This window comes from Podarcis bocagei, assembly GCF_964188305.1.
Source record: "Podarcis bocagei genome assembly, chromosome: 12".
NCBI classification, from domain to species: domain Eukaryota; kingdom Metazoa; phylum Chordata; class Lepidosauria; order Squamata; family Lacertidae; genus Podarcis; species Podarcis bocagei.
In genome coordinates, this window is record NC_138137.1 from 39,463,518 (window position 1) to 39,490,231 (window position 26,714).

The 26,714-nt window shown below is 41.4% G+C and overlaps 1 protein-coding gene across 1 annotated transcript in view; it reads left to right on the forward strand.

Annotated features, from left to right (window-relative positions):
• The window catches only part of KIAA1217, a 375,624-nt gene that overhangs the window by 20,517 nt on the left and 328,393 nt on the right, over positions 1–26,714 (forward strand). The window contains 1 exon segment of the mRNA XM_081163126.1: positions 3,437–3,559. Coding sequence (XP_081019252.1) covers positions 3,437–3,559 — 123 coding nt within the window.

A 26,714-nucleotide genomic window follows, 5' to 3' on the forward strand; every position in this document is an offset into this window, starting at 1 on the left:
TTACGCACATGCGTGAAAGCGGCAAAATGCGACCCGCGTAGATGCGCCGTCGTGACTTATGTTGCGTTCAGGATGTGAACAGGGCTCCGGAACAGATCCTGTTTGCATCCGGAGGTACCACTGTAATGAAAGGGAATAGCTATTACAGAACCAGTATGCAATGGAGGTGCATGTCTTTAGCTACACCTGCACCATAGATAAATCCATTATGACTGTCAAGGCAAAGACTCATGGGAACTGTAGTTTAAGGGTGTTTGGAATTGTAGCTTTCTGAGGATCTACTCTCAGCATCCTTAACAAGCTAGATTTGACAGAATTCTTTGTGTGTATGTGTGTGTGTAGAGTCATGACTGTTAAGGTGTTATAAGAGTGCCCTAAATGTGTTGTGTGGATATAACCTTAACCAGGTGCAATCCTGCAGTCTTGCTCCTGATCTCTTAAACATGACTGAATGCAGACATAGCATAATCTGATCTAGTTCCTTCCTAGTTCGTTTAGCTACTCCTGCGATGGGAGGAAAGACGTGGGCTGATAAGTTATTACATGTGAATGCAGTCATTGTAGACCCTGCTCCCAGTAGGTAGACCAATGGTGTGACTTGGTAAAAGCCAGCTCATATATGTATTCTTGGAGCTCTTATCTCAAAGAGACATGGAAAATTCTGAGAGCTGTTTTAGACATTGCAAAGGAGCAGCAAGAGAGGAGGCTTCAATGGCTGAGAAAATCTGAAGAGAGTCTGCGACTCAGAGAATTTCCTCTGCGTTGTATGTTATCTATGTCTGTTTAACTGAGAATTCCTTGGAGGCTGCAAAATATTGCTTTGCCATTTCTCATCTTCTGCATTTTGAGATTAAAGGTCTTCATAAATCCCAATGTATCCATCTTAAAAGTTGGATACGCTTAATTAAATGCATAATATCCTGCTTTAAAGTTCAAACCAAGTTCATTGTTCTTGCGCAAACCTTGTATCTAAAATGAGGAGTATTAGGAATAGAAATGTGCCGGGTTTGACATACTGGAAGCAGAACATCAAGGGCACATGGTTTCATTTAGCATGCATTGGGAGATTTCCAAGAGTAGTATACAACTCAGATCATAAGCAGCTGTTTGCTAATATGACCACAGATAACCTTTCACCTTGGGGAGGAAACTGATATAAATGTCCACCTGTAAGGAATGTGCATTTCACAAGGACTAGAGATAATCTTTTTCAGTTTTAATGTGCTAACTACTGGAAAGGAATGCTGCTGACATGTGGAATGTAGTACGACTTCCTTTTTATGTTAACTTTATGTCAAGCACTTTTAAACATGGCCCTTTGCCCATTATCCATCATGTAATGCTGCCTATAGAGCCTCAGATCAATTTATCTTTTAATCTTCAGTTCCCCTTTGACTCGGGCACTTTTCTCTCCATTCCTTTCTACTCCCTGCAAGCATCTGTAAGTTTCTAAAATCACATTTGGTTAATATCACTTTATGGTTGCATTAGCAGGATGATAAGCCAAGAACCCTGAGTTCATAAAGCACACCATTCACATAGCCCGACCTGCTTTCTCCTTTATGTGAGTGGATAAACAAAGCCAGGCAGCCAATAGCTTAGTGATGCATCTGGACTAGAGGTTATTGTTTGTTTGTTTGTTTGTTTGTTTGTCTGTCTGTCTGTCTGTTTCTTTCTAACAAGCCAGGACCACAAGCTGCCTTGAAACAAGGTTTATCATTGGTGTATGAGTATTAGCTTGTTAAATGCTATGAGTCCCCTTCCTGTGTTGTTTACCTGCTTGTGCAAATGTGGTGGGATGAAGCATAAGTAGTTAGGCTGCATGCGTGAGCATGCAGCTCTTACTTGGTATGGTTTATTAAGCCAAGGTTCTTGGCTTACCTTCTTATGTGCAAATGCAGCCTTCTTATTTTTCTTCTCCTCAGTGGCTTCACTGAATCCAAATGAGCTCTAAAAGGATGTGATGCTTCTGCCACAATGACGTCTCTTCCGTGTTTTAAAATCATAAACAATATTGTTTAAAAAGTGCTAGAGCTTTTATTCTTTAAACAAACATATCCAGGGGTTACCATCTAGTTTAGATATTTTTGCATATGCGATATTTTTATATGGGATCTGTATTGGTCTTGTTTTCTGCCCCCCCCCCAAATAAAATGGTCTGTGATTGACTAACTTCAGTGGCTCCATGATATGGAGAGGGCACAGTGGTAAAAACACTGAAAGTCAATATATTAAGAGATGCCCTCTAATATTGATTGGCATCTGCCTCAAAATACTTATAGTGTAAGGTGCTCTATAATTATAACCTATAATTTTTCAAGTGGAGAAGTACAGTTTAGGCAAGAGGTGAGGAACCTATTCTCCAGATATTGTTAGACAACAGTTCCCATCATCCCTGACCCTTGGCCAATGCTGGCTTGAGCTGATGGGATTTGGAGTTCAACAACATCTGGAGGGCCTCAGATTTCCTATTCTTCTGTAAACAATCCCTAAAATGTTGACTTCGTACTTTCATTTTTTTCTCTTGAGTGAAGCTGTGAATGACCAGGAGACCAGCTTGATCATTCAGCTTTGTCAATAGGCACATTCACAGAATGCTTCTTGTGTGTGTTCAAAATTTATTGTTTGTTGTGTAGAGAGATGTTGTTGAATTTTACTATCTTGGTTTGTTCTGTTCCAGAGGGTAATAAATACTTCCATATATATTATTTTAAATGTGAACATATAACCATCACATTTACTTTGAAGCTTGTTGATGATCCTTACAAACCATGCTTTATTCATCTGTGTCTCTATAGAAGAAGTATTCTTTCAGTTTCTAGTTCTAGTCAGTAACTACATCTTGACAGTTTAATGAGACAGGTTTTTCCATGTAATCCCATGCTATAACAAGAAAGCTCGCTGAAATATAATAACCGATTATCACCTCCATGTGTTTGCAGCACCTATTTCCTGTTGTTGAATTGAAAACTAAACTAGCTAAGAAGTGTATTAAGAAGAATAGGATCTGGAAATTTGGATGTGAAATAATATCCTAATTCTGCTGATGCTCTCAGTAATTACACCATATTTTTCTCCTACAGTTTCCTAAGTGGTGGAATACTGTGATTTTAATTGATGCTTTGGCAAGACACCTGAATAGTTTCTAACTATAGTTTCAAGTGATTTTTTGTTTAGTTTGGTTCTATGTCTACTTTTTAATTTCAAGGTGGTTCTGGTGGTTTAAATTGAGTGGTATTTTGATTTTACAGCCCGCCCCCCATGCAAGTGAGAAAACATGTGCCCCTTGTTTTGTATGTAATGCAAGAACTTGGCTTTCTTATAGGTCACTTGCATAATTTTTGAAATGGAACAATCTGACAACTGTAATTGGAATGACCTATTACAAAAGAACCATTATACACATTGACTGCAATCTCACTTTCCCCTGTTTTAGGTCTCCCAAAATCGCAGCTAGCACGATGCTACTCTCTTGCGATGCCCCATCATGCATCATGCCTTGATGTCAGAGTTACCAGGCAACCTGGGTGGAGTGCAGAGTTCCCTTATGGGAAGTTAGGTAAGTGTGAACATGTGCCATATGTATGAAAAATATAATTAACCAAATCTTCTTGAAGGCTAGTGATCTTCATTTGGGCTGTTATGGAAAAGTGGATCTTGGCTGGAATAGACACAATGAATACAAAGTGTTTGGGGCTTTCTACCTCTTTAGGTGGGGTGCAGGTGGTGCTGTGGTCTAAACCACTGAGCCTCTTGGGCTTGCCGATCAGAAGGTTGGCAGTTCGAATCCCCGCAGCGGGGTGAGCTCCCGTTGCTCGGTCCCAGCTCCTGTCAACCTAGCAGTTCGAAAGCATGCCAAAAAAGTGCAATTAAATAAATAGGTACCGCTGCGGTAGGAAGGTAAACGGCGTTTCCGTGCGCTGTTCTGGTTTTGGTGTTCCGTTGCGCCAGAAGCGGCTTAGTTATGCTAGTCACATAACCCAGAAAAACTGTCTGCGGACAAACGCCGGCTCCCTCGGCCTGTAAAGCGAGATGAGCATCGCAACCCCAGAGTCGTCTGCGACTGGACTTAACTGTCAGGGGTCCTTTACCTTTACCTTTTACCTCTTTAGGCAGGTAGGAGTTCCAGTTGGATTGGTATCATTTTGTCGGAGTCTTGACAGGACTATAAGGTCTCTGCTGACGCCGTGTTGCAGCTTTTATACTTGCTGTTTGGTGATGTAGTGCTAAACCAGAAGCGCAAGATGTGTACCGAAAAGACTGAGCTTCAGAAAGGTGCAGTCTGGTCAATTGTGACAATGCAAAACTGATATCTTAGATGGGATGCGAGCAGCTAGGCCTTCCCTGGCTTAAGATCAGTGCAGGCCAAGGATATGGTGACATGTTTTCTTCACTGTCAGAGTGAGTCTCAAACGGAGTCCTTTGAGAAACTAAGAAGAAAAAGGGAATTTTACTTTTTAAAGCTTCTGACTAAAATAACCCTTCATACCAGAGAATTGGAAGGTAACCACTGTAATGCCAACTAAAAAAAACCCATTGGAACAATGCAGGAAATTACAGGCCTGTTGGTCTGAACAGTCTTTGGTAAATTGGTAGAAAGTATTGCTTCAATTTTAGAATTGTTAAGCATGAGAAGAGCAAGCATTTTTGAGAACGAATTGACATTACTCTGCAAAGAGGAAGTCCTCTATAATAATGTTTTCAGAATTGCTTGAGACTGCCAGTAAACATGTATGTTGGTTATATACTTGAGACTCAAAAGCTTTTGACAAAAAGCTGGTGCCGAGGTATTTTTATTCTAAACATCTGTATGTTTTAAATAAATCTTTATATATATTTAAAGTGCCTTCCATATTAATTTTTGTAATTCTTTGTTTCCACCCCTTTGTTTTTAGCTGTTCTTTTATCTGTAAGGTGCCTTGAGTCCCTGTTAGGGGAAAAGGCAGCATGTAATAATAATCCTTCATGTGTTGCCCTCCATGTGAATGGGCTTCATGCACTGGAGAGCTGGCAGGGCTGTGCTTCTGCCCCTGCTCCTGCCCCTGCATAGCTTTCTGCCCCTCATTCTCTGTGTGTTGAGCCGGGGGAAGTTCCACAGCTCAGTGGTAGAACTTAGAATTTGCATCCAGGTGGTCCTAAATTCAATCCCTGGCATCTCCAGGTAAGGCTGGAAAAAAACCCTACTTTTTGAAACCGTAGAGGGCCACTGCCAGTTCTTCCTGAGCTACATGAACCAGTGGTCTGACTTTGTGTAAAGTAGCTTCCCCAAGATGCAAGGAAAGAAAAGCCTAATCACGTAGGTTTCACATGATCTGGAATCTGAGTGTTTTAGCTGTTCTGGGATCAGCTGGTAATTTACTAAAGAACAGGAAATGAAATGTAGGCGTAGGTGGACAGTTTCTATAACAAAGAGAAGAAGAAGTGAGCAATTTTTAGATATTTGGTTGGTAACAGATTCAAATTAGAACTGGCTCCTAACTAGTAGCCAGTTGTCGTGATTGCTGTAGAATGAAATATTCTGTCTTCGTGCACATCCTTTATCTGAAGGAAAGCGAGGAAGAGACTTAAGCTTGCCATGACATATGTTGTTTGTTGTTTAGTCGTTTAGTCGTGTCCGACTCTTCGTGACCCCATGGACCAGAGCACGCCAGGCACTCCTGTCTTCCACTGCCTCCCGCAGTTTGGTCAGACTCATGTTTGTAGCTTCGAGAACACTGTCCAACCATCTCGTCCTCTGTCGTCCCCTTCTCCTTGTGCCCTCAATCTTTCCCAACATCAGGGTCTTTTCCAGGGAGTCTTCTCATGAGGTGGCCAAAGTATTGGAGCCTCAGCTTCATGATCTGTCCTTCCAGTGAGCACTCAGGGTCAATTTCCTTAAGAATGGAGAGGTTTGATCTTCTTGCAGTCCATGGGACTCTCAAGAGTCTCCTCCAGCACCATAATTCAAAAGCACCAATTATTTGGTGATCAGCCTTCTTTATGGTCCAGCTCTCACTTCCATACATCACTACTGGGAAAATGACATATACTGAGCTGCATTTTGCCATCTTAAGATTGCAGGTCAGGCTGAATGGTGCTGTGTGTGGGGTGCACATACTTAGCCCCCTCCTGCAGCCATCCTCAATGTTCATCATCAAACTACATGCCCAGATAAAAGGATCCAGTATCTTGTGCCTAAATAATTATGGGTCCTAGAGTAATGGACAAACGAGGAGGAAAAGTGTTGTCCTCTATTCTTTAACTGCTTCCAAGAGACAAGAGAGTGGTGATGATATACCACCACAGTGCTCTTGTAACTTTCAAGGAATTTCAGGATCTCTTGTTTTGCATCATGCTGGATGTCAGGGAACTGCCATTGGAACAGGGAAGGGAGGTAGAGGGGCCGTTGGGATACAGGGATCCTCCGAAAGTCTTGCAAAGCAGTTCCTCTTCCTGTGGTGGGGAAAGCCATGCCTCCAGTGGGGAAGAGGGAAAGGGATCAGGGGATGCTGCGGGGAGCCCCTGCACCGCTCCTGGTCAAGCCGGTCAGGAGGGAAGCACACCTCTTCCGTTGCCCACCTTGCGCAGAGGGGTAAAGCTCAAAGAAGGAAGAAAAAGCCTGAGGGTGACGAAGTTCTTATGTTGGGGACAAACCCGGAAAAAGCCACTCCCGGATTCTGTTAGCAATTGAGGCAGACATGAACTTTGGGGTTCTGCACTGTAAATAGTTTTTGCACGAAATAAAACCTGTAAAAGACAAGTCGGAGTCCTTCCTGGTTACTCGTGAGCAACCACCCCTGCCATCTGACACTACCTATTTCACTTTTTTGTCTCAGCAATTCTGTGTTCTTGACATTTCTGCTTAAGTTTTGCTCTTGGAACCATACCGTCATGCATATCTGTACTGACCAACTCATTCAGGTTACTGAATGGAAGTTGAAGCGTCTTTCTACAAGATTAAAAGAGCTGTTACTTAGGCTACTTTAGGCAGACAGCAAAGACCATATAATGGTAAACCATAGTTTAGTTTTACATCTACAAAGATCAAGCTTGTGTGCCCCCTTCTCCTCCTCTGGCTCAGCCACATGAAGAAGATCGAAAGCATTTGGGTCCGTCCCCCCCACTATTCATGGTTTCTTGATATTAGTGAACCTTGACAAAGTGTTGTTTATTGAAACAGGCTGACATCAAATCGTAGTCCAGAATGTTGACTTCTTAAAATAAACTATGGTTAACACCAGCCTTACTTCCGAATTCAAACATAGCTGAGAATGGAAGTGGCCAATTCCAGTCATCTTGGCTGCCAGGCTGGAAGGAGAGAGGGGAGTGTATGGGTCCATATACTAAACATAAACCCTTAATTCTGTTTTACCATTACAGTGGTGCCTCGCAAGACGAAATTAATTCGTTCCGCAAGTTTCTTCATCTTGCGGTTTTTTTCGTCTTGCGAAGCACGGTGTCGGAAAAGTTTTGGAAAAGCTTCAAAAATCACCAAAGTCTTCAAAAACCTCAAAAAAGGCTACCACACCGCGTGCTATGAGTTGCTCCTCGAAGTCAAGTTGCAACTGTATTAACGGTTTTAAGAAAAAGGAAACAAACTTGCAAGACGTTTCCGTCTTGCGAAGCAAGCCCATAGGGAAAATCGTCTTGCGAAGCAACTCAAAAAACCAAAAACCCTTTCGTTTTGCGAGTTTTCCATCTTGTGAGGCATTCGTCTTGCGAGGTACCACTGTATAGACAGAATTAGTGACAAGAGAAAATCTAACAAAAATGCTGAATCTGTGTGCAGTTTTCCTCAGAAAATGAGAAATGAAAACAGCTAGTCCATCAAAACAATGTGAACACTATGCTATTTGGGTTTCCTCCTCATTGCCCTCTACCTCCCCATTTCATTGAAACAGTAACTTCATTGAAATTGACACTTGGATATACAAAGAATTCATAGTGAATGAAGAACAGCGGCTAAATGTTCCTTAAATAGGCTCCAGCACACAGGGGTGAAATTCTTGCCGTATTCCATCTTGCTTCTTCTTTGATCACAAACTTGCCCAAGCAATGCTGGTTGAGTGCGCAAACAAGCCATATAGAATGCCCCAGAAAAATTCTATTGCTGATGGATGTTGGGTGAGATACTGGCCATGGTGGCTAGGGCTGACAAAAGTCATAGTCCGAAACATCTGGAGAATGCCACATTATTTCCATCAATAATCTTTCAAAGTGAAGGTTAAATCTCTGGTTCCTTGATCTTTGATGCAGTGCTGTCTGATAAAAGTATCAACCTGGTACCTCATAAGCCAAGTGGCAAGTCCAATAATTTGGAATTGGTTTCTCCACATCCCTCTTAGAATGGATTGGATGCGTTTATAATAATCTCTAAGCCTATATACATTATTCTGGAGAAATGATGTTTCGTTTATTTGTCTTATCTTTTGTGTGAAATTCCGGGTAGCCCTATATGGGTATCAGTGGGGAAATTCTTGGCATCGTTTGCTTCCTTTCTAGGTTTCCTCTTTCATCTCAGTTCTTATGTTTGTACTAGTCGCTGCAGTTGCCTTCATCAGTGGATGAAGGGAACGCAGTGGATGTAGCCTACCTTGATTTCAGCAAGGCATTCGACAAGGTGCCCCATGATATTCTTGTAAAGAAGCTGGTAAAATGCGGTCTTGACTATGCTACCACTCAGTGGATTTGTAACTGGCTGACTGACCGAACCCAAAGGGTGCTCATCAATGGTTCCTCTTCATCCTGGAGAAGAGTGACCAGTGGGGTGCCACAGGGTTCTGTCTTGGGCCCGGTCTTATTCAACATCAACGACTTGGATGATGGACTCAAGGGCATCCTGATCAAATTTGCAGATGATACCAAACTGGGAGGGGTGGCTAACACCCCAGAGGACAGGATCACACTTCAAAACAACCTTGACAGATTAGAGAACTGGGCCAAAACAAACAAGATGAACTTTAACAGGGAGAAATGTAAAGTATTGCACTTGGGCAAAAAAAATGAGAGGCACAAATACAAGATGGGTGACACCTGGCTTGAGAGAAGTACATGTGAAAAGGATCTAGGAGTCTTGGTTGACCACAAACTTGACATGAGCCAACAGTGTGACGCGGCATCTAAAAAAGCCAATGCAATTCTGGGCTGCATCAACAGGAGTATAGCATCTAGATCAAGGGAAGTAATAGTGCCACTGTATTCTGCTCTGGTCAGACCTCACCTGGAGTACTGTGTCCAGTTCTGGGCACCACAGTTCAAGAAGGACACTGACAAACTGGAACGTGTCCAGAGGAGGGCAACCAAAATGGTCAAAGGCCTGGAAACGATGCCTTATGAGGAACGGCTAAGGGAGCTGGGCATGTTTAGCCTGGAGAAGAGGAGGTTAAGGGGTGATATGATAGCCATGTTCAAATATATAAAAGGATGTCATATAGAGGAGGGAGAAAGGTTGTTTTCTGCTGCTCCAGAGAAGCGGACATGGAGCAATGGATCCAAACTACAAGAAAGAAGATTCCACCTAAACATTAGGAAGAACTTCCTGACAGTAAGAGCTGTTTGACAGTGGAATTTGCTGCCAAGGAGTGTGGTGGAGTCTCCTTCTTTGGAAGTCTTTAAGCAGAGGCTTGACAACCATATGTCAGGAGTGCTCTGATGGTGTTTCCTGCTTGGCAGGGGGTTGGACTCGATGGCCCTTGTGGTCTATTCCAACTCTATGATTCTATGATCAAGTCTTCCATCTGTGCTCCATTGTTGTGCTCCACTGTCCAGTACCATTCCCCCCTTGTTATGCTTGGGTCACAGGATCACTTCCTTCCCCCACAGCTTGTGAGAGGTATTCAAGTTTTTTTAGTTCAGCCTGTTTGTTCCAGGTATCATATTCTGGGGGGTTATTTGTGGCAGTCCCAGTTCATCTGCTGTGGAGGCTTTGGGGACTGTTTCCTAGATTCTGTGTTGATGTCCTATTGGCACCCGGGCTCTGACTCTTCACTTGATATACTAATGTTTTTACAGTGGTACCTTGTTTCCTGAACTCAATCCATTCTGGAGGTCTGTTCGACTTCCAAAACATTCACAAACCAAGGCGTGGCTTCTTATTGGCTGATTGGCTCTGGAAACAATGCCAACAGCCGAAACGGATGTTCAGCTTCCAAAAAATGTTCGCAAACTGGAACTCTTCTGGATTTGTGGTGTTTGGTGGCCAATTTGTTTGGGAGCCAAGCTGTTCGGGAACCAAGGTACCATTGTATTTGTTTGTTTCTTTTAATCTAGATGTGTAGATTGCCTTGGGATTTCCTTGATGAAAGGCAGGTTAAAAATTATATCTATGAATAAAAAAGGTACTAAATTGAGATATATGTTATTTGAGAAGCCATCTTTCAGTCCAAATGGAAAGGTTAATTCCTCCCCTCCCCTTCTTGTTGTTTTTAGGGACAGGAGAAAAAAAAATCTTCTTTTATACCTGGGTGGTGCCCATTTCTCCTTGTGGTTGTAGTTTTCCATCAATCAGTTAGCAGCCGTCACTCTGTGGCAAACAGTCCTCCATCAGCTAACAAACTTCTAGACACTTTGAGGCAGTCAATGATTGCTTTATTGCTTTCTATCCTCCTATTCTCAGCCTCTGGCAGTTTAAAGAAGTTTAAATAAATCTATTTTGGGATGGGGGAAGGAGACCTCTTCCTTCATCTGTGCTAACTCGAGTTGTCATCCTGGACATAGGAGCAAAGTTCTAAGATATTAAACAAAGAAAACTGTTTTGAGACTGTCAGATTTAATTTTCCTAATCCCTAACAGTTATAGTGACAATCTCTTGTATTGCTCAGGATTTTGCCTTCCCTGGTACCATGATGAAAGCATTGCCAAATAAAAAACAAACAAACAATTTTGGAGAGAGATGCTGGATGGAAACAAAATAAATACATAAAAACTAGGAAGTCTAGGAAAATTAAATTGTAGCATACGGTGCTGGTGTATTAAATTTCATGGAAGCAGTTGCTTGATATGCCTTTGAAATACAATTTCATTGATTCGGAAGCTCTTAGAATATTTAATACCACCCTTTTGGTACATGTAAAAAAACCCCAACTCCTTCTTAGTATTGAGTGTGCAACCTGTGTACACAAATAGTTAAGCTGTAAACTTGCACAGTTATTCACATGTAACGCTCAGTGAGCAAACCATCTGGGTACCCAGTAGTTGTTCAAAACCAGTGTACAGTCTTTCACACAGACACATGCACATGGGTAGAGACAGCTTGTACATGGGTTCAGGGTAACATGTGAACAAGCCTAAATGGTCCAATGAAACTGATTTAGTGAGCTTTTGCTTCCTTCAGAGCTTATGGTGCAGTTAAAAGGAGGAATCCTAACCAGAACCATGTTCAAGCATTTTGGGAAAAGATAGTATTGGGGAAGGACCCCCTTTTCTCACCCCCCCCCCCTTTGATACATGCCTGTTCTGTGCTATATAGCACTACAGCATGGTGGGGAATCACTGGCCCTCCAGATGTTCTTGGATTCAAATACCAATTGGCCAGCATGGCCAGTTGTCAAGGATGTGGGTGTTGTAGACCAGCAACATCTGGATGCCCAACACCTGGATTCTTAGCTCTGCTAGAAGGTTCAGGTTTGGAATACTTTTATTGCTATATAGCTGGGTGGTGGTTTAGTTTCGTAGAGGGCAGAAGGAAAACATTTTTCTTCTTCTTGAAGCAGTTTTAGTGGATTTTTTTAAAAAAAACCTCCACCCAAATTCTCACAATTTTCCAGAAAAGTTATTGTAAGCTCTTCAGGGTTTGAGCAAGTCAGTCTGTTTCCATCCCCTTCTGTACATACGGCACATCTTTGCGAGGTTGTTTTGGTGGTTGCAGATTTTATTTTGCACACCCATATAATTAGGGAGTCCCACAAGAATGTAGAAATTATTTGGATGATCCTTCTTTGCTTCCATATCAATAGGCTCTTGATACCAAACTTCATTGTTGGAGGAAATGACTGTTTAGGGGCTGATACAGAAAACGATTTGGAAAGGTAGTCCATTCCTATGCTTAATATGAAAATACAACTTCTTCCCTGAACTGGACTCCTCTTTCATTTAAAAAACTTTATTATTTGTAAACTATTTTTTACACCCCGTACCTATATAGCACAGTATAAAAGTGGATGGTAACAAAAATTAATATATAAGCAGACAACAAAATCTGCAGCGCAGAAAATAAAATTAGTGTGAGGCATGTAAACAAAGCAAGCTATAGACCAGTGATAAATAAGGCATGGGAGTAAACTACAAAGGAAAGTCAGGGACTGAAATTACAGCTAAGTCAAGGGCTGCTGAACTATCAAGATCCCTTAGTTAATAGTCTGCAAGTAAGTAGAAATGATTTTAAAAAGCATATAGAAGGATATTTATTGCTGCCCTTGAAAGAGTCCAAATTCAGTGCAATTAGTCTAAACAATATTAGAAATGTACATCACCTTTTTATGAAGTGCTTGCTGGACTATGTCCTATTTGGGAGGTCTGTGTTTATTGCAAGGTAATGAAAGCAGCGCCAAAATCAAGTTTTTTCCTTTTCAGCATTCTGTTACATTAAAAATAAATACATAGGTTAATATTTTAAAAGGACATTGAATCAAGGTAATAAATCACCTTTATTTCTTCAGTGAACTCTCTCCCTGAACTGTTTGGTTCAAAAATTTGACTCCAGGAAATACTTGAGAATGTTTGTCTGACTTCAGAACCATTAGGCATGATTTCTAGTTGTTAGATTCATTTGTAGAATGTATTTAACTTGCTGTTGTCCAGAACAATCCCAGTTTAATTGGGCTCAGTACTAGGCTAGTCCATGGAGTTGTCCTTTGCAAATGGAATGACCAAAACTGGTGCAAAGTGAAAGCTGAAGTTAATTAGCCATGCAAATCTGAAGCTTGTGGGCTTGCTTGCTGGGAGTGGTCTGCCTTATTTTTCTTCAGCCAGTGTGGTGTACTGGTTAAAGTACTGGACTAGGACCTTGGAGACCAGGGCTCAAATCACCACTTGCATGAAGCTCACTGGGTGACCTGCGGTCTGTCACTGTCTCTAAGCCTAACCTACCTCACAAGGTTGTTGTGGGGATTAAACGAGGGAGAGAACCATATACACTACCTTCAGCTCCACAGAGAAGAAGGTGGGATATATCAAGAGAAGCAATAGTACTGCTCTATTCTCCCTTGGTCAGACTACACCTGGAGTCCTGTGTCCAGTTCTGGGCACCATAATTTAAAAGTGATATTGACAAGCCGGAATGTGTGCAGAGAAGGGTGACCAAGATGGTCAGGGGTCTGGAAACCAAGCCTTATGAGGAATGGTTGAGGGGCTTGGGTATGTTTAGCCTGGAAAAGAGGAGTCTGGGAAGATATATGATAGCCTTCTTCAAATATCTAAAGGGCTGTTACGTGGAAAATGGAGCAAGCTTGTTTTCTCCTGTTCGTGGGTAAGACCCAAACCAATGGATTTAAGTTACAAGAAAGGAGATTCCAACTAAACTCCAGGATGAACTCCCCATCACATATTTACTTTAAGGCAACGGTGGGGGAACCTCAGTCACAGAGGCCAAATGTGGACCTCCATGCCCCATGTAGCCCTTGGGGTTCTGTCCAGTTTACACCCACCACCATTGCCCATACTCATACCATCTTTGAGTGTGTTTGCCTGGTTTTTCCTCTGACTGGCCTGTGGCCCCCAGAAGGTTGTCCAGATGGGAATGTGGCCCCTGGCCTTAAAAAGGTCCCCTTCCCTTGCTTTAAAGCTTGACGAGTTCTATTATCCTGCAAAGTGGTGAGGAAGGTTTCCCCACACGTTGAGTGCAGATGTTTGCTGAGATTATTGCCTTGCCTTTATCTGCTAATTCCAACTATAAAAGCTGTTGCTTGTCCTTGCAGAATAAGAGCATTTTTCTTCATTATAATGAGATGTTATGTTCTATCCTATTCTGGACGTCGCATCTTCTGCACTTGATTCTAATTCTCTCTGTCACGTCTCTGTTGTGTATGCTAACATCTATAACCATAAAATGTAATTTATCTGCAAGATATGGCTAACATTGTGAGAGCAATTCTGGAGTGAAATGATTCTTATTTAGGCTGGTGAAAGATTTGGATGGTTTCTCTTCAAATTAAAGGACAGGTCATGTTCAGAAACAAATTAAATATTAAACGGAGGAATTACATTGGAGCAGTGCCCAGATTCTAAAACCAGGCTGCCAATAAGCCTATAACCTTTCCTTCTCTTCAGCAAGTTTTAATTCAAATCATACAGTGGAGATATAAAGGGGTAATAGTAGTCACTCAGGATCAAGAGTCCAATTTTCTCCAGCTCCCCATAAGAAATATACAAGCCCTGGTGTTGCGTAGCAACAGGTTAATGTATGGCACTATTTGCACTTAACAATGTTTCCTGCTTTGGGAAGAATTAGGCTGCTGATGGGACTGGTACAAGGGAAAATGATGTCCCTTTGCATGCATTTTGCTGTTTTCTATTCAGTCCACAATGATAGTAAGTGAAGGTCGTCTGTTCAACTTGTTCAAAGTCACAAAATTAATCATTGGTTTCTTTCCAGTTTCTGCTGGTTAGGTGCCCATGTTACTTTACTTTCCCAATAAAGACTGACCCCTTTTGGGGACACACTCCATGCTTTTCATAGATGTAAATTAGGAGACTTCAGTGACTACAGTGGGCTGCGGGAGAAGCCATTCTGCCATTGCTGTATTGAGTGAGTCTGTTGCCACTAAAATAGGTTGGAAAGGGAAGAATGAGCATTCATTAGTCTTGCAAACCTTCAGAGCTGTCATCTAGATGTTCCTGAATTCCATGACTAATGGATAATATTTTATATTGGAGATGCTTACAGAGAGCATAACATGTATTTCACTCCCATACTTAAAACAAAGACTGGCTACAGTCATATACACAGTGGTGAGAGCATAAGCGCTTTAGTTGAGATTCCTGCATTGCAGGGGATTGGACTATATGACTCTCAGAATCCCTTCCAACTCTTCAATTCTATTATTCTTTATTATTATTATTATTATTATTATTATTATTATTATTATTATTATTATTATTATTATTATTTTATACCCCGTCCATCTGGCTAGGTTTCCCTTGCCACTCTGGGTGGCTTACAGCAAAATATTAAAATACAATAATTCTTCAAATATTAAAAGCTTCCCTAAACAGGGCTGCCTTCAGATGTCTTCTAAAAGTCCAATAGTTGTTTATTTCTTTGACATCTGATGGGAGGGCATTCCACAGGGCGGGCACCACTACTGAGAAGGCCCTCTTCCTGGTTCCTTGTAACCTCACTTCTCGCATTGAAATACCGCCAGAAGGCCCTTGGAGCTGGACCTCAGTGTCTGGGCTGAACGATGGGGGTGGAGATGCTCCTTCAGGTATACTGGGCCGAGGCTGTTTAGGGCTTGAAAGGTCAGCACCACCATTCTGTGACTTTAACCAATGTTAGGGAATTAAGGTATCCCATCTGTCTGTCTTTTAGGCTCTTTTAAGGTTAGCGAAGGCCCTCTGCATGCAACTTGCTCTTTTCAGCATTGTGGATGACTTGTACATTCCTTATTTCAAGTAAGGGCAATTTTAAAATTTGGTATGGTCTTACAATGTAGAAGTGAGGCCTAGTTTATGCCTAGGCCTAGTGTGAAGTATGGGACAAGAGCAAAACCAATACTGGATATAAATATTATGGATTCAATTGAACACCTTCATTCATATTATACTCTTTGTGGAACGTGGACAGCTCCTATGTGTCACAACATTCCCTTGTCCTAAAGGGTAGACCCAACACTTGCACAACAAGCTAACTTAGACTGAGTTTTGGCATCAATAGAAGGAAATGCCCTTCATCCATACAATCTGGGGCACTCGGTCAGAAAAAAAACTGGATCCAGAAATCAGTGGTGGTGTAGGCTGTGGAAGTTTGGATTTGAATCTGGGATTTGGTTTCAAATAAATGCTCGCTTATTTTATTCTAAAATAAAATGGTAAAAACTGTAAAAAAAGGTACAACCATTCTTATTTCCTCGGTTCCAATGTCACTTAAAAATAATAATAACCTAGTGTTTTATTATAAGTTGCTAGCAAATCATACAACTTGGTCAGTCTGAGGGACTTGAGCACATAAGAAGAGCCCTGCTGAAGCAGGTCAACGGCTTGTCTGGTCCAGCATCCTGTCCTCACAGCGACCAGTCAGATGCCCGTGGGATGCCTACAAGCAGGACATGAGCACAGCAGCACTCTGCCCACTTTTGGTTCCCAGCAACTGGTATTCAGAGGCATACCGCCTCTGGCAGTGGAGGTTGAACATAGCCATTGTGGCTAGTAGCCCTTGATAGCCTTGTCCTCAATGAATTTGTCTAATCTTATTTTAAAACCATCCAATTTGCTGGCCATCGCTGCCTTCTGTGGGAACAAGTTCCATAGTTTAACCATGTGCTGACTTCTCACCACATGGGTGCACATAGATAGATAGTTGGCTGTCTGACTGTGTTGCAGAAAGTTTCTTTTGCTAGATTGAATTTACTTGTTACCCTGTCTTACCAAGTGAAGGATGTCAACTCCCACCCGGAAACCTGTGTCCCCACTGTGGAAGAACGTGTGGATCCACAATTGGCCTCCTCTGTCACAGACTCATTGTTAAGACCGTGTTCATGAAAGACAATCTCACTTGGCTATGAGTGGTCGCCAAAGAAGAAGATAGCATATAGTCAACTGAAGGTTATCTTACAGAATTCAGTAGAGTTGGCTTGTTGACTTGTGCTTTTCCTGATGGCTGAGTGGTGGCTTCAGGTTTTTAAACCAATAATTTTTTTTTTTAAAGTTTACCAGATTCTGCTCACTTGACATGAATGTAAAGGTTGGTGGAGATGAGAAGAGGTAGATACTCTGGATGCTGATAATGGAATGGAAAGCTCTTTAGTTTCTTGCAGAAGACTGACAGTGGATGAAAGCCATCATCCAGTTCAGCAAGCTATTTAGAATGAGATGTGGGCATTGGCTCATGATACCAGTGGACGGTTGCGTGACTAAGACTTAATGCAATTGAAAATAATTAGGATCCTTGTCAGTTGTCTTGGCAGCCAAGGCAGGGATGGAATGAGTTCAGGGAAACTGTTCTCTAAGAAGCTAGTCTATCCAAGTCAGGATTGAGGCATAATGACAGCTACTTCTAAGAATCTTCTCTGCCTTGAAAAAGAATTCTTCTGTAACTAAACTGGGTTTTTGAGGAAACGTGGTCCAGGATTATTTAAAACAGCTGATTGAATTAACATATAATCCACAATGTTCATCAGGGACTAACTATTCAATCTCATAAGGGTGGTTAAATAGTATTGCTTTCAATTGTCAGGTACACTTTCTATGCATTCCAGTAAGTAGATAACCTAGATAAACCTCTCTAGATTTGGTTGGCTTTATAATTTTTCAGTAATTCTTTCATACACATGCTTGTGTACATAGCAATTAAATCTCTTGCAATGTCTCAGGATGGGCAGATTGCTTGCTTCAGTTTTATAGGGTTTTTTATTTTAAAAAAGAATGTTTTGTTTTAAGGAAATGGATCTCATTGACATAGCAGTCATAGCAGTTGTGTCTAAGGGTGACTTACAGTGTTGCCCACTAGGAGAATAGTTTTCTGTTTGTCATCCCTAGCTCCTGGCTCTGATCTAACACTGTGTATAAACCCCAGGTCAGATGTTTTGCGATTAGTTAGTATGCTTGGGGTGGGGGAAGAGATTGGACAAATACCAAATTAGAAATATTTCCATAGGGAATAATGGAAATCATGGACTCGTTATGTGAACACTTGCCTAATGGAACGATTTCCATAAGCGGGGACTGTGTGTATATGCAATCTACAAGTGACAGCACTGTCTGCACATAAGAAGGGTGTATTGGTAGCCTTATGGGTACCCCATAGATTAGAGAGATAAAAATAAAGTTAAGGAAAAGTTCTGAGGGAGGGAAAACCCCAAACAGCCTCATGGGTTGGGCAGAAAGTGGAAAACAAGGGGAGGGGATTTGGAATGGCATATCCTGGAAGAGGGCCAGGCTGAAATCCTGAATAGGAGCACCACACATGTGCAATGCCACACTTTCTTATATAAGTGCTGAACAAGTCTTATTGTGATGAAAACAGCAGTGTTAAAAACTGTAATCCTGCCAAGTCAAAATGTTAGCAGTCACCACTGCATGTGTATGAGAACCTACAACATGTGAAGTGGGCCTTAGCAATCATTCCTCACTTCATAATAGTGACTAATAGTAGATGCCCTACTCCCTACTTCCAGAAAGTGCCTCTCGTATCTTTACATAGACAGTCTTTTAAAAAGAGGAATTAAATTGTGCATCCTCTGTGCCACTCCCTAGTAGGGCTAGACGATATCTGGTTTTCAACATCACGATATATCACCAGCTAAATATCACAATATCTTGATACATTATGATATCTGTGGCGGCAGAGGGCCTTGCTGGGCCTCCCACAGTGGCGGAGGTTGCACCACACTTCGCAGCAGCGGAGGGTCTTGCGCCTCCCCTCAGTGGCAGAGGGTCCCGCCATGCTTCCCCATGGCGGTGGAGGGTGCACTGTGCTTCCCTGCGGCAGAGGGCATTGCTGAGGCTCCCCAAGGCAGTGGAGGGCCTTAAAATGTAAGGAAGTAGTAGATTTAAAAAAATATTAAATCAAGTTCCATATAATATATTTAAAAGATTTTCAACTAATTTAAGAGTAGTTTAAGTGATTTACTAGTCAAGTTGCATCTGCTTCCCCACTCACAGGTCTAAGTGGAATCTATGCATGCATAAGCCCCACTGAGTTCAACTAAACTTACTTCTACTTTCCTGGGATTAAGCCTCTTTGAATTCAGTAGGGCTTGCTTGTGAGTAGACATGCATTTGCTTGCACTGCTTCCTGAAAAGCACCCTCCCCATCATTCTCACATAGTACCCAGCCTGCCATTTCAGCATAAGGCAGCCAGCTAAATCTTCTCCCCTACATTCCCGCCCCAACAGAAGCCCCCCATCCCTAATGGCCCTCATCCCACCAATCTCTCCCTTTTAATCAAAGGGAGGGAGGGCAAGCAAGCAAAAAGATAGTCTCCTTTAAATAAATAAAACCCTTCCTTTTCTAATAGGGAGGAAAGCTATTTAGGGGGAACCAACAACATAAACACCACCAGAAAATAAAAACAAAAATCCCCCCTTTTTTTTCTAAAAGAAAGAAGTGCTTTCCAGTTCTTTGTTTATGTTTTTTGTTCACTTTGCCACTGGATCTTTGATTGTCTAGCTGTGGGGGGGGGGGTTTCTCCTATCTTGTTAGTGGGCTCTGCATAATTAGCAGCAAAGCTGTAGGCACTGTGCCTGCAAATTATCTGCAAAGTATCTGTAAAGTATTGGTTCAGCTGAGCTACCTCCTGGGAAGTTGTTAAGTGGCCACCTTTTCTCCACCAGTATATTGCCTTGTTGAAGCACTTCTCCTGATGTTCCTTCAACGCTGGTATTCAACGATATGGCACAGTCCTTCTCCCTAGTTAGTCGCTCTTTCTTTGGCAGTAGCTATGCCGTATAATTGTTCACTTATCACACTTTCCTTCTCCTGACCACAAGCCAAGTTCTACAATGTCGGCGAATGTAGAAAACACATTTTGGTGAAATGAATGTTAAATCCATAATTGCTTGACAAGATGATAAACTGAACACTAAATTTTCCTGGCTATGGCTTTTTCATTATCTACCATGGACTGGCTGTTTACTGTAGCATAAAGTTTAGCGATGTGTTCTTGAAAACTGACATATTATTATTATTATTATTATTATTATTATTATTATTATTATTATTATTATTATTATTTAAACAACAGAACAAATTTATTTTGCATTTTGTTTTCATTTGCGTTTTCATAGATCAAGAAAAAAAATGTAGCATCCTAAATTTGGCCAAAAATAGGATTATGCCTTGTTGCCAACAATGTTCTGGTGGGATTTAGCTATAAATCCAGTTTTGGATGGTGTTTTCAAGACAATAAAAGCTTATTTTTTTTCCAACTGCTCCCGAAATACACATGTACACTCTTTATGAGGCATAAAAACAGAAGTTGTTTCTAGCAATATGGAAGAATCTGTGTTTTAATGAATATCTTGTAGAGAACACTGGTTGGTATAAGGAAAACACAGTTGTGTGCCTATATTATATGATACTTCATATTTCTAATTATGAATCTGTTTCTTCTTGAAAGTCATGCTTGCTTAACTACAGCCAGTTACTTAATATGCATGCTTTGCCCCTTACAGTGTTTCACCTATACTTAAGTGCAGTGCTTTTTCCTAAAAAAAATATTTAGGGGTACACTCATTTTCCTACTCACATTGAAATACTGCCTCTCAATGAGGCCAAACTTAGATTCATAAAATGTTTAGGGGTACGTGTACCCCTGCGTCCCCCCCCCCAGGAAAAAGCACTACTTAAGTGAGTGTGACATAATAGCTAAAATCTTTGGAACAGATATTGGAATGGGAATTCTGAAACTGAGCCTCAACATGTTTCAGTGTGTGCTTGTTTTCGTGACTGTGTCAATGGGCCACCACAGTCATAATACCGACTGCCTTTTACAGAAGAGGGCTGTGGGGTTGTTTATCTTTTTGCACATAAATTTCCCCTGCTTGCTGCCAGTGGCCTCAACCAGGGTTAACCATGTCTGCATATAAATGAACTGTGGCCAGTGCCATTCCCAGTTCACTCCTAGCTAGGATTTTTAACCAGCTAAGAATCCTGGAGCCAACATGGCTCGGTATTAATTACGGTTAACATTTGTGCTACCACAATTATAAATAAGATGCAGTGGTGGTAAAGTACGTTCCTTAACTATGTGAGTGATGGACATTGCTCCATTGTCACTGGTCCCTGTCCCCCCCAAGATTGCTTCTGCAGCACCTTAAAGAATCCTATATGGGATGATACTCTAAAATGATACTCTTCGAAGTATCTGACTTGGTTTGTAGACACAATGAAATTAATGGACACAACTAACTTCAGTCCATTAATTTCAGAGCATCTACTTTGGGTAGGGCATTGATACAGGATTCCATTTGCCTCCTGAATCATATTTCATGTCCTCTTTGTAAGAAGCAAAGTTCACCGGTGTGCAGTCAAGGCTTACGTTCTTCTTAAATTAAAAGAAGCTGGATAATGTTTGGCTTAAGATGTATTGTGGTGATAACACAGTCTAAACCTAATTTAAGCAAATTGAAATGTTCTGATGCATTCAAGTAATGCATAGTTTGCTTCTATATCCTGTTGTGGCGCACTGACACCTAAAGGAGGCCTGTGGTATTGGCACACTGAGGTCATCTCTTCCCTGTTACAGTGTAGATATTTATTTATAAGTTTTGTAGACTGGAACAGTGCTTCCCAAACTCCCCCCCCTCCCCCCGCAACAACTTGGAAATTGCTGAGGGTCTTGCTAGATCACTTAAGGATTTTTCTATCTGTTGTAGCAATTGCAGTGCACTGTGCTATATGCTGTATGGTTTTTGAATTGTGTTTTCATTACTGCTTTCATTTCTCATGTGTTGTATTTTACTGTGTTGTGATTCCAGGAAACTCTAACTGCAAATGCAGCCTTCGATAACCATAATTCTTCAAAAAAATCTAATACCTCCCCCAAATAGAATTTTTTTTTTAAATATTTGTAATCAAATGAAAAATCATCCAACAGAATTCTGCATTCATTGACAGGCATCTTCAGTTCAAGATTTCACAATGTTCTAAAGACATAATTTAATTTGGGCAGCAACCTGTGTTCCTTGTTATACTCCATAAAAGAAATCAATCTGATTAGGAATTTACCTTGCTGTCCCTCGCTTTAAATTGGGGATGAAGGAACTGTGGCTTCCAGATGTTATGAAACTGCAACTCCCATCAGCCTCAACTTTGCATGTGCAATAGACAGGGATGATTAAAAGTCTTAGGCCAGTAACATCTGGAGGGCCTCAGTTTCCCCACCGTTGCCTTAAATTTTACATAGTGTATTAATTTAGACAAAGAAGACACTTTTCTTACCTATTTCTAATTGTCATATTATTGGTTTTGTCATTAAACTCAATTTTCCTGCATAAAGAGTCATTGCAGATGCAGCAGTATAGGGAACTGGATACCTGGGATTTAAAAAAATCATCCTATCTGAATTTTCAGACAATCTCATATGGGCAGCTGTTTCAGCAATAAGACGGTTCCTAAGGCAGCCTTGGTCCCAGATAGGGTTTCTATGCAGATGACCCTCAGAGCCACAGGCATCTGCAACCACCTTCAGGGATGCATGAAGTCCTTTCTTCTGTTTAATTGCTAATGCAGATATCAAAGATAATTGGTTTAAGGAGTGGGAAGATCATGGAGGAGGCTAAAAGCTCTGCTTGATGCACAGTCCCTGATCACGGGAAATGGCGTGCAATTAGTTTATGAAGAACAACAGTATTGTTTTATTGCTATAATCTCTCTCTCTCTTAACATAAGCAGCTTTTGAAAATTAGTTTGAAAAAGTTATGTATAAATAATTAATATCCAAAGAGTTTAGAGCTCCTTCGTTAGAAGAACCTTTCTGAGCAAAGGCTTCCTTAAGTCATCGGGAGAGAGTGCTTTCAGTTGCCCTCTCTCTCTTCAGCAAGTGTAACTTAGTGAAGCCCCAGCATATCTGCAGGTGCAAAGAGCATCTATGGGGAAAAATCAATATCAAGCTGGTGAAACAAAGCTGCACTTATTCTATAGTTACCCCAGTCAGCCTCATGGAACGTAAATGTGAATAATTGACATCCCTGGTATGTTTTGTACTGCAGAATCAGATGGGCTGTATGTGTAGCACAGCTTACCCTGTTTTCCTCAGATTTTCCAAGGCTGTGCTTGCATATAACGTTAAGGTATCAATTATGATTTAGTAAGCAAAATTGTGAACGGGATGCACACTATACCAGTTTATAAAGTTTTTAGTGTAGCATGGTGTCTGAACCTGTGATTGTGGTTTGTTTTGTCCTAGCAACTTATGACTGCTAGACCAACAAGAAGTCACGGTTTAGGGTTCAGATGTCACAGTAAACTAAATCCTTTATGGTTTTGTGCACCTGCTCACATGAATGGAGGAGCAAAGTGGGAGCAGACAATTCTTGCACAGTGCAACTTATGAAACTTCATTTTATAGACTAGCATTGCATGTGCACATGCCCAGTGTGTCTTGCTTGCACCATAATAACATTCTTGCTATAGGTGTGCGCTTCTGCAGATTCTCAGCCTATCTTCCTTGTGTGCATCTTCCTTCTGTGACTCTGCTGAGTTTTTGATAAACCTTCTGCAGGAAACCACGCACAGGACACCTGCCAGTTAAGAAGTAAGTTCTGTTGGCTGATGGGGACTGTGTAAGAGAGTCAGAGCAGCCATTGAAGCTCTAGCATGTGAACACAGCTAGAGATGGTGCTCCTCCTTTCAAGCTACTTAATCTTGGCTGAATTCTTGCAAGTCTTTAAGTGATGGAAATGCATCTATGAATTGTCCTGTTGTACCAGCATGCATGTGTTTAGGATGAGGGCTTGTCAATAAGTACAACGCTCCAGAACACCAAGTTATGTAGGTTTCCTATAGTGTTACATCAGGGTCATAGGCAGACTTACTAATGCCAATTTCATTTTTTAAAAAAATGACTTTTGAAAAGATGACACTTGTGTTAGTGTCCTGCTTGTGGATATTTCATAAGCAACTGGTTGGCTACTGTGAGGACAGGGTGAGCCTTTGGCCCATCCATTAGAGCAGCTATTAATGTTCATAAAATGCTATGCTGGAAAGCTTCAATCTGAAACTCTCCTTGCTGCTAAATTTTTGGGGTCACCGAAATGGTCGATTATTCAACTGTTCAGCTGCGCACAACAGTGTCCTCACTATGTGCTGTCATGAAAGGAGGTTGCACTCTCCTTTTCTCATTTGTTTTCCAAGTTGATAATTAGGTTATGAGAGAGCGCCAGCAGTTTTGTTAGCTTGGTTGACATTTAAGCAAGAATGCCCTGGACTGTCGAAATTGAATGTAGGCCAGAAAGGAAGGACAGAGGGGAGGACGCAGGTCATTGGCAATATTCTCTAGCACATGTTGTAGACATGAAGGGCTGGCAGGATGTGAATGGTGATATTTGGATGTGTTTTTAGTCTTGAGCACGGCTGTAGTAGCTAAATCTCCTAGCTGGCAATTAATGCCCAGTCTTTTTGTAAGCAACTGTCTGAATGCCACCTTTGTGTTTTGTGCCCATTCCAGAGCTTAGACGTGGTGCTTGTTTTCCTGCCATGGCAATGGAGTTTTACTGAGCCACCACCCTCTTCCCAGACTGGGTACTTACTTACTTTTCTAAGGTAAAAGCATCATTTCTCCCTCTGGCATGGCACCATGGTTAGAAGGCCTTAGAGAGAGGTCTGGGAAACAAAAAAGGAGGACTCATTTTTCTTCTTTCTCCCTTCTCTAACCATGGCACCATTCCAGAGGGAGAAATGGGACTTTTCAGAGCTAAGAAGTCCATTTTGAAATACGTTTTTGCTCCCTCCTATCTACCAATGGCCCATCTAGTCCCCCATCCTGGTCTCATGTTGGCTACTGAGATAACCGGTGGGGAATTTCCTGAGCACAAGAGCCCTCTACCCCCCTATGGTTTCCATCAACTGGTACTCAGAAGCATTTCTGCCTGGAGGCAGAACATAGCCATTGTGGCAAGTAACCATTAGCAGCACCCTTATCCTCCATGAATTAACTGAACTGGCATGGGTGCTGTCAGAAGGTTGTCCTTCGTTGCTTTTGTCCTGCACAGTCATGTTATGAAAAGTCACATGGTTACACTTGTGTCATCCATGTGACTTCTATCGTCTTAACCATGGATAGGCATCTTTGTTTCCCCCCCCCCCTCCTGGCATGCTTCTTGTAAAGCCTAATAGATAATGCTTTGCTTCACTGGGTGCAGAGGAGTCCCCAGAGGTTATGAGTGAGTAATGGAATGAAGTATTATCTTAATGCGTTCAACAGTTGGCCATTACAAGCCAGTGGGATGTAGTGGTTAGAATGTCAGACTAGGACCTGGGAGACCAGGGTTCAAATCCCCACTCAGCCATAAACTCACTGGGTGACCTGGACCAGTCGCCACCTCTCAGCCTAAGCTACCTTGCAGGGTTGTTGTGGGGCTTAATTAAGGGAGGGGGAGAAGAATCATGTATACCACCTGTAGCTTCTTGAAGAGAAAGGCTGACTACAATAAATAAATACAAATAATCATAAAAATTCAAGTTAGTTGCACAATTAGTCCATGTGCAGCAGAAGGATTAAGGACACATACAATAGAACATCTTATTCTTTGGACCCTGCATATTATAGTTTTGTGCTTATTAAAAATGTTTTTAATAAAACATAAAGAACCCTCCTTCCTGAATACTGCAGAACTAAGAGTTTCTTAGCCCAGTGTGCTGAAAATGTATTTTGCTATCTGTTTCAAGGATGGATAACTTTGAAAGCAATAGCATCCACTGTGGACAGTTCACTGGTGCCCAAAGTAGTTTAATGAATTGCTGGTGACAAGAAGTCAAACATTCCATCATCACTTCAATTGTTCCAGCTTCTGTCTTTCCATTCTGAAGCTGCTCAGTCTGAACAGGAGCACCAGCTAAGGTTAAAATATTTATTGCTTTACTAGGTAAACCTATTCATAGATACAGGAAGTAATGCTCTGAGGCTTGTTCATATTAGATTACTTGTTGGATAACTGACTCTGCAAAAGCAAATTGTTTGGAGGTCATGATGAATGAGCGCAATTAACTACACATAAAGATACGTTTTTGCATTTGTATTTTTTGTCTAGTTTTTTGTTTTATGTGAACATCTTGCTTCATACCTAGTGATTTGGTTTAAGGTCGCATTGCACCATGTGATTGATGCAGCACCTATCTCACCACTTTTCTCCTTTCTCTGCAGTAGAAACAAATATGTAAATAGATTTCTTAAACATGTTGCAACAGCCTTCCATAACCTGGTCTGCGATAACACCGTTTGCCTGGTGAAATAAAATTCCCTGCTAGGAATCGGCCCTTCTTTACTTGTAACAGTAAGCTTTGTTGGGGAATGGGGAATTTCTAAGTCTTCAAAATTTACACCAACAACTATTAATTCTTATAGCAAGCTGTGTGCATTGCAATTGTTGCTGTTGCTGCTGTTGTTGTTATGTTGCTAACATTCACTGTCTTCCGTCCTGCTGCAAATATACTATGGTAGGTGCACATATAATATTTTATTGTAAATTTTCTCTCCACCCACTCACAAACATGGGGGACCCTCCCAATAAGACTTTTTCTCACGCATTCTCTTGACTGTCTTTGTTGCATTGTTTTAACAGATAGGTCACACCCACACCATACATCTGAAGTGCATTTAAAACACATTACTTTCCCCCAAAGAATCCTGGGAGCTGTAGTTTAGCCCTCACAGAGCTACAGTTCCCAGCATCTTTAACAAACGATGGTTCTCAGGTTTCTTTGGGAGCTTTAAACATATGCTGTGGGTGTGATATGATTTATTCTCTAGTATTTATTCTGTTAATACTAATCAAGTTGGGAAAGAATAAGCTTCTCCCCCTCCAACAGTTCCCTGGTTCGCTTCATTCTTAACTCTGTTGCTCATTCCATTTTCCCATGT